The sequence below is a fragment of the Camarhynchus parvulus genome, chromosome Z (genome assembly GCF_901933205.1).
Source record: "Camarhynchus parvulus chromosome Z, STF_HiC, whole genome shotgun sequence".
NCBI lineage: Eukaryota > Metazoa > Chordata > Aves > Passeriformes > Thraupidae > Camarhynchus > Camarhynchus parvulus.
In genome coordinates this window covers 44285603-44298635 of record NC_044601.1, presented here as the reverse complement: position 1 = coordinate 44298635, position 13033 = coordinate 44285603, and the positions used below count along the sequence as shown (strand labels likewise).

The window sequence follows — 13033 nt, the reverse complement described above, 5'->3', positions numbered from 1 at the left end:
CTGCCCTAATGGAAAACCAAGTTTTTCTTCACCATAGAAAAATCTTTTCCTGTGCAAATTCCAGATTGCAGGGAATATATATATTCCCAAACATCAACAAAAAGCTTGAAAAATGAAAAAGTTAATTGTAGCCACCCTGAGGTGCTGCACACCTGTTCTCACTAGCCAGAGGTGCCAGTACAGGCAATATTTTTCTCAGTCATCTACTTTGTCAGTTTTGAGCATTAAATATGTGCAGATCCCTCAGGCATCTTCACTAATTCCTCTCGGTGAACTACATAGGCTACTGAGAGTTTATGATTTAAATTGATATGTTTGGAGTATCTGTAGCCTCATTTTAGAGGGTACATGAAGTTCTTTGTGATTCTTACTTGAGGCTGTGTATCTCTGGTAATCCAGCCAATTCCAAGCATACAAGAGCTTAGCTGCTGGATGGTGAACTCCACAGATTTATCTTACTAGTATTTTGTTACTATCAGTCTTATACTTAAAATTTCTAAACAAAATACTTAGCATTCCATCAGCAAAGCCAGTCCAGGTTTTTCTTAATATTTTATATGTTTTAAGTTCCTAAACCAGCATTTTATTATTCTCAATCGAAAAAAAAGTCATGTGCAATACTGCAGCCAATAGGCAATTCAGAACAGTTCTCAAATTCATTGTGGTCAGCCCAAAGGGGTGCAAAATGTCACAAAGTAACATTTCTCTCTGAAACACTTGAAATAATTTACAGAAGTGATTCTGTGCAATTTTAACAAGATCATGTGAACTGGAGAACTGAAACAATCTTGTCCTATATTTTCCCCAAGATGGTTCTGGGAGGTGACCCCTGCACTATCTTTCATGATTCTAGAAAGTCTTCCACCTTTATGTAAGTTTTATACATCATAACTGGAGTGTTTTCTTTTATTAAGGAAAGTGAACAAGCAGAAAAAATTAATATCAGCCTGGCATTTTTCTTGTATGATCTTCTTTCTTTAATGGATCGAGGATTTGTGTTTAATCTCATCAAACATTACTGTAATCAGGTAGGCACCATGCATGATTGGGATTGCATTTGGCTTATGTGTTTTGTTCTGTTTGATTAGTTTATCCATCAAGATCCTTTGAGTTGTGTTAAAGATCTGGGTAAATTTCCTATTTCCTATTGCATATGCAATGATTTTAAAACCTCTTTTGATTTGTGATCTGCAGGAAAAAAATTGAGTGGAGGTAAAGACTCTTTTGGAAATGTCATACTTTTGCACTGCTGCAAAACATACGTGGAACCGTTTTTCTTCCCTTATTTTTTTTTACTGCCCTTAGCAGTAGGATCTGCAGATAATACAGATCAGCTTTCTGACTCCTCCTGCTGAGTGCTGTGAGGACAGTATGTAGCTTTCAGGGAGTCACTCAAAATAATACATCTGTTTTCTTGCTTCACAAGTTTCTGAAAATTAAAAATAAATGGTGATGCAGGATGTTGTTATGGAATTATTTGTTGTATTTGATGGGGAGCATGTTCCTTCTGTTTTGTGACCTTTATTTGTGCAGGTCCATCAGGTATCTCCATAAATTCCTTCACTGACGTCATTGTTGATAAGAAGGGAAATTATGAGACCACCAGTGTCCTGTGTTGCTTAGCAGGACGTTTTATGAGTTTGCCACAGACTCAGAAAAGTTCCGTTTGTTCTTCATTTTTGTCTTATGCAAAAGACAAAAATATTATATATTTTTGTTTTGGGAGAAAAGAAGAAACAAACTATTTGTTATCTCTTGGGAAGTTGATAAGTCATCTGGGGAGCAGGGAGAGAGACACCATCATTGTCAAACAAAGAGCAGCTAATGTATGGAAACTAGGTACAACGAGCAACAGCACACATTTTAATGCACACAGGGCTAGGTGTCTATGTCCTTTTCGGGGAGCAGGATATTTCACTACATGGTAATTTAAATAATACTAGCCCATCACTTGACACTTTTTTGTTTGTTTTTCCTAGCTTTCAAACAAGCTGAATTCACTCTCCACCCTGATTTCCATGAGACTTGAGTTCCTGAGAATTCTCTGCAGCCATGAGCATTACCTCAATCTGAACCTCTTCTTCATGACATCTGCATCTGCTCCAGCGTCTCCCTCTCCCTCCTTGTCCTCCCAGGTGTTTGTCCATTAGATAGGTATTGCATGAATGTCACATGAAGCACGTGTAGAAAAATACTCACATTGCTCTGTACTCAAATACTTAAGTTAGAATCAGCCACTGTTGGATCAGGGAGAAAAATTTCCCACTTGAGAGAAAGGGACAGAAGAAGAAAGGCTACAGGAGTGCTACTGCAAAACTGCATCTTCAGGAGTTAAAGCTGAATGTGGCACAGACACGTGCTCCCCTGGAAACATGCACATGCATGTTCACAGAAGATGACTGTTGGGGCAGACACACTAGGTCTAAAAGGAACAGCTCTGAAGGCCAGGTTACAGGCACACCCTTATCCCATCCACACAACCACAAATATGTATTTCAATATCTGTTTTGGAGAATTATGCCATGCAGCAGTGCATTCTTTCCATCTGTTTGCCTTCTAATGGAACTTCTTACTTCCCAGATGGAAATAGATTGTACCACTATCTAAGTTAGTGACTAACACACTGCAATTTTCAATATCATGGAATAGTGAATTTTTGTTGAGCCTTCATGTTGCTTAAAATAGGACTATCATGCTTTCTTTTTCTGGTGTTCTTTCTTCTGGGTTTCTCCCCCACAGTAGCACAGATCATGCTATATCTTTGTCCATGATTGCCTGTGTTTTTTTGAACAGTGTTCTCCTTTTTATTTGAACTTTATGATTTTCTGTGTGGAAACACTCAGGCATCCTGAGTACACCAAGCAATCTGCATCATATCTCATTTCTCCAGGAATTTTTCCAGACTTGGTCTGATACTGACACAGCTCTAGACTTCCTTAGTGTCAGGACCTCCCATCTTCCTGACCACAGACTTCACAAACACATAAAAAAAAGAAATTGTTGATTGGCACGGAACACACTATTTTGCTAGTCTTGTGCTCTTCTCCTCTGCATTCTGTGGAGATGGTTTTGTACAATGGGGCAAACCCCCTATCAAAGGCTGCTCATGTGTCTGTTTTCCACCTCAGTGGTCTTGCAGAGGTCAGGACTGGGTTGAAGCATTTCAGTGCAATGCTCCATAAATGCCACAATGCTTGGAGACAAGGGGATGAATTGAAGCTAAAATTGATGGGAGGTGCAAAAACAGTCTAAGTAATGGAGCAGTTCAAATTCATGGTTTCTTTTTTGAGTGTCATTGCCAAAGAATTGGTTAGATGCTAAGATGTGCTACATCTCATACTTTAATAATCTGGTGTCACAGGTTCATAATAGTAAATAATATTTTCTTGAAGTTTTTCCTGGTCCTAAAAACAAAGCATCACAGTGCATTTGGTTAATACTAATCCTGGATGACAAAGAGGTAGAAATATGGCTCTTCTGCTTATGGGGATAAAAAAATATCAGCATGGTTCTTGTAACTAGTGTAGCAAGTCAGAGCTTGGCCAACATCAGTTTAATTGATCTTTCCTTCAACCAACATCATCAGCTCTTTTCTCCTTGAGGAGTAACCTACAATGTTCAACCTGCACAAATCAATAAGGCTTGTGTGGCCCTTGCATGATTTAATGCACTAGCTGACCACCCTTGCAATAATTTTGATCTGTCTGCAGGAATGCTGCCCACTTGAGTTAGACTTGCAGTAGAAATATGGTCTTTTGAATAAATCTTTTGAAATTTTTTAGAGATGCCAAACTCACTTAACTGGGTGCTCTACACTTTGACATTATTTCACACAAACATAGTACAGCCAATGCCTGTTTGTTTGGGGTTGAATGGGAGTGGGCCTAAGTATGTGGATCCAAAATATGGGGCTGCTAAGAGACATGGGGTTCATGTGACCCAATATACTGGAAGATAGCTACCACAGTGTGGTATACTGATATTTCATGTGTTTGTGCTCTGAGGCTATTCCCAGGTCACTGACAGAAATACTGGAATGAATACTGAAGAATATAAATTAAAAGCAAAATTTGGACTCATAAAACCCAATAGCTGCAGTGGAACTAGAGTCTAAGACTTATGCTCACCTGAGCAAGGGACAGGAACATTCCAGGTGGCTTGTGGCACACACCTATGATTGGAGAAGCTAAGTTCACAGCACATACATAGCAGCAACTTTGCATTCCTGGGCTGGCTGTATATCAGTCACAGCCATAAGTTTGAGCAGTTTGAAGGCTGGACTAAATTATGCCAGCTGCCAGCAAGCTCAGCCAAGAAGTTCCAGGGCAAAAGGAAACATGGTTCACATGTCTTTCTTGACCTTACTTCCATACTAGACATCATGGATGCTGAAGAACACACGGTGAACAACTTCTGACACCTAAGTCCCTCTTAATGTAGAGGCACTTTCTTGCTCTGTGATAGCTAATGGCTGCTCTGAAACAATAAGAACAAGAATGGAGAAAATTCTGACTTTGTGTCCTGTCCAAACTAACGAGTATAGAGTAGGAATCTTATCTCTCAAAAGGTGTAAAATTAGTTGCTTGCACCGAACGGAAAGGATGAGATTGCATTCTAGCAAGCTTTTAATCCCACACACAGATGTCTTCCTCTAAAATGTCCAGGCTACTTTCAAAGTCTGTTGTTTTCCTCTGGTAGAGATTTTCTGTTTGTTACATTGACTGTGACTGTGATCTCTTTAAGAAACATTGGTTTCAGTGATCATTCTTTAATACTTCTAATATATTTCCGCAGAACTCCAGCTCCTGCTCTAGTTTCCAGGACCAGAAAATCACTGGTATGTTTGACCTCTCACCTGAATACCGTCAGCAGCACTTCCTGACTGGCTTACTTTTCACTGAATTGGCAGCAGCGCTGGATGCTGACAGCGAGGGGTGTGTATCCTAATTTGCAGATTTCAGAATGGGTCACACTGTTACTCTTGGCAAGGCTATAGTTTGACTCCAGGACAGTCCTGGTTCCCCCATGCTTTTTAGTGAATCACTGTAACATAAAATGACCGAGTCATGGTTTTATCTGCAGTATGTTCCTCTCAATTAATAAAAATATACTATTTGTGGTGGTAGTATTGGCTGAATACAGAAATAGAGAACAAGAAATTTTAGTTGCTTTTCCCTCTAAAACACCTCTGTCTTTGTCTGAACTTAAGCATTTAGCTAAACTTTGGCCAGAGTTTGATACTTTTCCTTAAGCATCGCTCTTTACCACAGTGAATTTTTATGAGAAATTTGAAAGACACGTATGCTCTTTGATTGTGGTAAAGTATCTTGGAGATTTAAGATACCTATCATTTGCAGGGAACAGGAATCTCCGCTCAGAATGAAAGAGATTATCAAGTGCATACTGGTGTTTATTATTTGTTTCTTTCACCTCCTTTCTATTTATTAATCTTTGATTTCTCAGTTATTTGTGCATGATCCATGAATGGAACTCATGGACGGTTTCTGTGTTAACAGAATTAGCAAGGTGCAAAGAAAAGCTGTCAGTGCTATCCTTAGCCTGCTGAGTTCCCATGACCTAGACCCACGTTGCTCCAAAAAGGAGGTGAAGATTAAAATTGCAGCTCTCTACCTCCCTTTGGTTGGTATCATTTTGGATTCTCTACCGCAGCTCCATGATTTTACAAGTAAGACCTTTTTGCCTTTGAATTTTTCAACTCCTAAGAGAGACCTGTCTAAATAATTTATCAAACACAAGAGATTCATCTAGTAAGAATATTTCTTTATATAGAAGTAAAGTGGATTTTTACAGACGGGAAAAACTTCAGTGTCCTCACTTCATGAGAAAGTGATAGACCAGAGATACATCTGTAAGTGCTCCTGCATATCTCTTAGTGGAAGCTTTCTGACCTGCCAAGTAAAGCCTGCAGGGTCTGGAAGAAATATGTAGCTCGACATACACATAACAGCAGTGAAAATATTGATAGTGATACTGACATCATGTGACACCACAATTATAGAAATTAGATTGTATTCTCTTTTTCTATTACTTTTTTGCTGCTATTAACATGATACCAAAATTAATTAATTAAAGGTATATACTTAGAAGTATATTTATATTTTTGTCACTGGTTCTGACAATATTTCACATTTAAATGTCTTAACAAAGAACTTACTAATATGAAAGTGTTATTTACCACTTTCAATTGGGTAAGGTGAAAGCATTTACTATACATTCATACATATAATATATAAATATAAATAAATAAATTGGCTAATTAGATCTCACACCATTCTTTTCATCTAAGTATTATCCTTATACCATAGTTGAAAAAGGTTATTATGAAGAAGCCCAGGTGTGCCTAGGTTTTAGAGTGCCTTCCTTTGAGAATCTGTCACAAGAAGCCGTGATCACATTCTGAACACATGGGGTCCAGCTGATCACTCAGCTTCTCTGAAAAACAGAACTTGCATAACACAAAATGGATGCTCAGAATCAGATAACATTTTTACAAATCTTTAGTATAAATAACTTCATTTGCTAAAAGTGATGTCAGGAACTAGCAGGGAATAGAAGCAGTTAGGTGCCTGAAATAAAACTTGTCTTTAAGTCAGCAGGCAATACTAGATCTGTCAGCTCTTAGCAGACTTACATACTTTGTTGAATATTACCAAATCCATGTCTAGTTTCTGTGCTTATCCTCTTGACTGAAATTAACTAGAACTGGATGGTTCCAAGTTTTACAAAGTACTGACTTGGCTTTGAACTTCAGAGGATAATCTCATGCTTGCTACCACCTTTTATGTATTTTATGTATTTGAATAATTTGGCAGACTTTGCAGATGGCTCAGATGGCTGCAGTTTCTCTTGTTTATGCTGTGCCTCTTTCACTGCCTGGTACATCAGCCAGATAAACAGTCTTAGGGATGGAAATGCCAATTTTTTTGCTCAGTCACAGACTAAAGGAAAACTGTGACATGTGAGCAGAAGCAACTGGATTGCCCCTGAAGTTCCAATGGAATATTTCAAATTTAGTTTCAGATATCCGCAGTGGAAAGGGACGCACAGGAAACCCAGAAGAAGAACAAGAGTCTTCAGGTGCAATCAACCAAAACGTGGCCCTTGCCATTGCAGGGAGTCAATTCAACATCAGGAACTCCGGAATACCTCTGGTGTCACTGGTATGTTCACTGCTCCGCCAATCTCCTTTCTTCTATCTGTTTTCATCTTCCTTTTTTCCTCCTTTTATCCATTTTTACCACTAACAGCTACAGTCAAGAGAAACTGCATTTCTGTTTTGTCCAACCCCAACGGAGCCCTCATAGTCCTTCTGTCATCTCCTATTCTCTTCTAGTTAGTTAATAGCTATTTTACCATACATTGTTCACTTTTTTCTGCCACATGCCTATTTCCATTTCCGAATCAAATCTAGACTTATTTCCAGATAAGCAAATGCCACTGTGGCAGCCCCACAGTTCCAGTCTTACCTGAATCCATGGATCTAGGATTCAGATGTTTCTTTTTCTCCATGTATGGTCTTTCCTTGTATGTTTTGGTTTTTTTAATCTACTATGCAATTTGGCTGACGCAACTGCATGGCAGGGTGGAAGCAAATGATTACAGAATCTTTTTCCTACATTTTTGTATGGAAATTATTATACAAGCATGTAGCAAACTGGAGCTTCTCTCAGTCTTTCACTTGCATTCAACTGGTCCTTTCACTAATTACATATACAGTCAAAATTACAATAACTATCACCTGGAAGAGGTCAAATTTACTGAAGTCCAATCCTGAGATTCAATTCCAATGAAATTTAAATAAGATTACTTTGCCCAAATGACCTTCCTCTACTTTTTCTTCTTTCAATTGACATTTACTTTATGTGTTCATAGCCCTACAGACAGATTGCCACATTAGGTCCTGATACTACTCGCAACCTTTTGATCTGTTTCCTCTGGATTATGAAAAATGCTGATCAGAACCTAATACAGAAATGGATTGCAGACCTTCCATCCATGCAGCTTAACAAGATTTTAGACCTCCTCTTCATTTGTGTTTCATGCTTTGAGTATAAGGTAAGTGAAACAAGGCATAGTTTTGTTGTCCTGTTTTGGATCATTTTTTTTCTTTAAATTCCAGCTGTCCGGGGGAAATCTGTTATTGACAATGGTTGAATTAACATTTATCTAACCTAGACAAATTACTTCAGATAAAATAACTGACAATAGCCTTCAAGTAAAATGCTGCTGAAACTTTTGAGGATGTCCTATGAAGGTATCCTAAGTACTTTAATTCTTTTCTTTTATCTGGGTATTTGAGGGCTATTTTTGGTGGGACTTGTGCCGACAGCTCCTGTAGGTACTGGACAGGACACTAAGGATGACTCTTTAGTTATGAGTAGGACTTGATGTCAGCACTCTTCTCTCTGACAGGGTCTGTCTGAAATGGACCAAATAACCTTCTCTCTGAACCTTATATTCTTTCTCTGTAGTACAGAAATACATCTTTGTTTCTATTAGCAGTGCATCTTGTACCTCTTTCCTCATTTGCAGCATTTATTAGACTTTATATATAAATCAATCAAATTCACTGCTTTCTGCCCCCTCTACAGGCCTCTCCTGTTGTATCTCATTCTGGAGATGTAATTTGGTCTTATGATCAAAAGTTGAGTCATTGGTGATGATTGCTTTAACTTTACTTCCAGGGCAAGCAAAGCTCAGATAAAGTTAGCACCCAGGCACTCCAGAAGTCACGCGATGTGAAAGCTCGATTAGAAGAGGCTTTACTGAGAGGAGAAGGAGCCAGAGGAGAAATGATGAAGCGCTGCAGAATACCAGCTGGTACTTCCTACCATTGCCCCCTATGCCTTTTGAGAGGAACTCAGGCGTCTGTAAACATAATTGAGTTTGCTGGGTTTGTGCACACTGTCCATTTTCATCCTTGTCCATTTCACCCCCTTTTTACCCACAGTCCATTCCTTTGCAGACCATTCTTGGTTTTGCATGGATGAAAATATCATTAGGTTTCAACTGTCCAAGGTGTAGGTAGGACTGAGTTCCTCTCATGTGAAGAATATGAAGCCAAGAAAGAAGTTTCAAGATGTTCTAAAAAGTTATGTTAGTATCTAATCAAGAGCCAAGAAATGTTATCAAAACTATCACTAAAAACAAATTGTTCATAGCAAAAAAGGTTGCTTCATTTAATAAATGGAAAATCTATGCAGGTTTTTGTAGACATTAAGCAAGTTAATGCTCTAAAAATCCTAAGTGAAAAAAGTGATGAGTCTTTTTACTAGAGCCCTGAACCTGTAAATGGAATGGTTTTAGTTCTGACAGACTGCTACAGAAATATAACTCCTTCTTTTGGCGAGCTGTCAGGCTTCAGGTGTCCCCTTTTGTTTTAGTCTCTCTGACATATGTTGCACTCTTAGGGAATGACAGATCAGCAGGGGTAAATGAAAATTTGCGCTGGAGAAAGGAGCAGACACAGTGGCGGCAGGCAAATGAGAGACAAGATAAGTAAGTAATTTAATTAGTGCATATTGCTTTTATTAGAACCAAGCTGCTTGGGGTTTTTATGTTTTGTTCTTGCTCCTAGGATGTTTTATTAAAAAATCAGTAGTTTCATTCCTTTCCCTCTTTTGTCAAAGAGAAAGAAAAATAAAATGTCTCTGTAGCAGAAATATTCAACTATGACACAACAAAGAGGCCACAAGAATGGAGACAAGGAGAATTTTAAATTGCTATCTACACATTTTTCCCTTCTTATTAACAGTGTGGTAAACAGTAGTTAGTGGAAGAGTCCTATACGGAGGCTTGCTACATTTATTTTAATGTTGCTCTTGGCTCCACAGTACATACAGTACTGTGGTATATGTTTTGCCACATTAAATCAGCTAAGCTGGGCTTGACATGCTATATTAATATTGAGAAGCTCTGTTAGCAGCAATCAAGGAAGATAATGCTTTGGGATTGTAGCAGCAGTCATAAGATATGTATCATGCCAGAGAAGATCCCTTAAGCATGTGGATCAAAGCTCATTGTTTGCTGGAAATAGTCCAAACATCTGTAAAGTTCACTAAATTTGTTCAGTTCTTACTCTTATTGGGATTTCTGCCCTTATTATAGTACTGAAGTTTTGGCAGTCTCTTTTTTTTTTTGTTGCTTTGAGTCATTGTAGTTATTAACCATATGACTTCCCTGATTTCCTTTCTTAGCTCTCCTCAGAATTATCTATTTGTGCACTAAAGGGTGGCTCTTTGCTCCTCTGGTTTTATTTTTGGGTAAATGTATGTAGCAGAGCAGCTATACACTTTGAAGTCACTCAGAAGCATGATTGTAAGGGTGTTGCTCCAGCCACAGATATGCACCTTAGGAGCTTTGACCGAAGTCACAGGATCTTTAATCTCAAGCTCTGGAGAGCAGCCTCTAGCCAGGCAACAGCACTTTTTTGAGCAGCTTAGGAAAAAGAAAAATGCCTCTTTGCATTTCTGGCCTGGATGTGTGAAAATGCAGTTTTGTTAGTAGCTGCTCCTATGTTTATTCAGCTGCACAGGAACTGTGTTCCAGACCTTGTTCTTAAGTCTCAGCTAAGAAGGTATATGTGTTGCCTTACCACCATCTCCTGTCTTTCATCAGTAAAGTTTTCAGTTCTCTCTTAAATGACCTGGGACTCTGCTGTATGGACCTGCTGTCTTTTCTTGTCAACAGTCTCAGTCTCTATAAATTGCCTGCATTAAACGATGCTTCTATGGCACTGAAGCAATTTCCACTTTGGTCTAGTCTACTTTTTACTTTTTGTTTTTACTTTTTTAAAAATCAGATCAGTTATCTATTACTGCATTTTGGAGTTTTGTGTCCTGCTGCAGGCAATGCATGCAGAAATTACAGCGTAGTTTACTGAACAACTGAACATGATACTAAGTAGCCATTATGCAGATGACTATTAAGGAAGAAAAGCATCTATCCTAACTGTCTAGAGGCCTAGTTTTCAGAAGTCCCCTTTGTGATTGCTCTTCTAAGATAGCAGATTTCCTAATTTCACTCCATAGTTTTTAAGAAACGTTTCTGAACACTATTGTCATTGTCTGTTCTTATGGGATCATTCAGAATGGTATGCATTTGTATTCTGGCTTTCTTTAAACAGCAAGTCATCTAACTCTTGGGATACACTCTGCTTGCTTTAATTACAACTCCTTTTGCAGGACGAAAGCTGAGCTAGACCAAGAAGCTCTGATCAGCGGAAACCTGGCAACTGAAGCTAACCTCATCATTCTTGATATGCAAGAGAACATCATTCAGGTGAAAAATAGTAGAGGTGGCTCAGTTCCAATCCCTGCTCCCTCAGAAGCCAGTGGAAGAAAGATTAATTTTTCCTTTTGTTTCTTAGTGCAAATATTTTGAGATCTTCTGTAAACTTTATAGTGTTGAATAAAAAAAAATCATAGGTAGGGAGGAGAAAACTTCATGCTTGAAAACCTGTTAGTAGAAATTCTGAACTCCTGGATTTCTCATGGGCTGGAGAGCAGAACTTCAGTTCCTGTGAGCCAGTTCATTGCTGAATTTCCTCATACAGTTATTGTTTTTCTCCTTCCTATGTAGGCCAGCTTTGCAGCAGAATGCAGAGATAATCTCTTGGGAGGAGTTTTGAAGGTCCTAGTAAATTCTCTTGGCTATGATCAGAGCACAACTTACCTGATTCATTGCTTTGCCACACTCAGAGCACTCATTGCCAAGGTATGCTCTTGATATACTTTTGTTTTCATGCAAAGCTGTGTCCATTCACTTACCACTTTTCTCTGACATTTATTAAATATATTTTGCATATGTAAATACAAATTACTATCTATAGGGTTGTTACAGGATTTCTGCATCTGTTATAAGGTTATTTCATTGACCATACAAGATGGAATAATTAAATCTGAATAATCTTGTCAGTTTAGCAGCTTACTCTTAAACATATAAGATTTACCAATAAAAAAGTAAGCAATTCCACATGCTTTATTTCAAATACATTCTGATTTTAATTAGGAATCTTAATGCCAAGAACTGCACAAGAATTCCATAAAATCAAATTTAAGTTGTTACATCAGGAAGGCTAGTTTTCAGTCAGATGGGCAGCAGAGAAATCAAAACTCATGAGACATTGAGGGCCTCATTTTAGATTTCCATTTCTAGGATGAGTTTCAAAATGCTAAGTAGAGTCTAAGACATTGACAGTTTTCATCTTTGTTCTGCCTGAAAACTAAGCCAAATCCTCATGTCTCTTCCACTTCTGTATCACCAATTAAAAAACTCCAGATCAGAAAAAGCAGCAACAATAAAGAAAAACAAAACCTAACAAAACAAATGAAACCTCACAAATTTCAAAACATATATGAGGACAGAAATTGATCCAAAGTATTTTTTTTAATAATAGAGATCATAAGGGGCTGGGTGCTTCATAAGGACTCTAAAACCTTTTTAAGATTCATTCTTCTACAAAGAAAAGCAGCTCCACTAAGGAAGAAGGCATTAAATGTTTATTTTCACTAAACTGTTCTAAAATACAAATAAGAAACAGGATACTCCTGTCCAGTTAATGCCTGTCTGCTCTTAAATGCAGATTGGCTGACAAAGCCTAATTACAGGGTAGATACCTGAATAGTTATGAAACTAATAATTATGTTTTCATTTTACTTTATCTTTAAAAGCTAACTTCCAATTACAGTAAAGAATTTTGTGAAGCAATTCTTATTCTCATTGAAATAGATCTTGTAGTTAAGCTGACTCTGTTCTGTATTTCATGAAGCAATCAGTCCAGTTATTTCTATTACACTGTAGGCATATAGATGTTATTTTACAAATAAAAGTGGTAAAACCATCTGCCAGCAGGCTTGTAATATAAATTAGACACAAAACAGTGAGAGAATGGACTGAAGAAAGGCTGAGAACTGGGAAATTGGTCTGCAGATTGGAAGCAATATCTTATGTTCACTCAGACAGCTTTATCAGTCCTGTGTGTGTAGATATGGTACTGGTGCATCTGTGCTGT

General features: G+C 38.0%; 1 protein-coding gene across 1 annotated transcript in view; it reads left to right on the top strand.

Moving 5' to 3' along the window:
• The window catches only part of DOCK8 (dedicator of cytokinesis 8), an 85865-nt gene that overhangs the window by 56755 nt on the left and 16077 nt on the right, over nt 1-13033 (top strand). Inside the window, exons 26-35 of the mRNA XM_030968363.1 lie at nt 915-1028; nt 1980-2135; nt 4795-4934; nt 5517-5686; nt 7036-7181; nt 7894-8076; nt 8706-8841; nt 9432-9519; nt 11205-11301; nt 11602-11736. Coding sequence (XP_030824223.1) covers nt 915-1028; nt 1980-2135; nt 4795-4934; nt 5517-5686; nt 7036-7181; nt 7894-8076; nt 8706-8841; nt 9432-9519; nt 11205-11301; nt 11602-11736 — 1365 coding nt within the window. The remainder of the gene's footprint in view (nt 1-914; nt 1029-1979; nt 2136-4794; nt 4935-5516; nt 5687-7035; nt 7182-7893; nt 8077-8705; nt 8842-9431; nt 9520-11204; nt 11302-11601; nt 11737-13033) is intronic.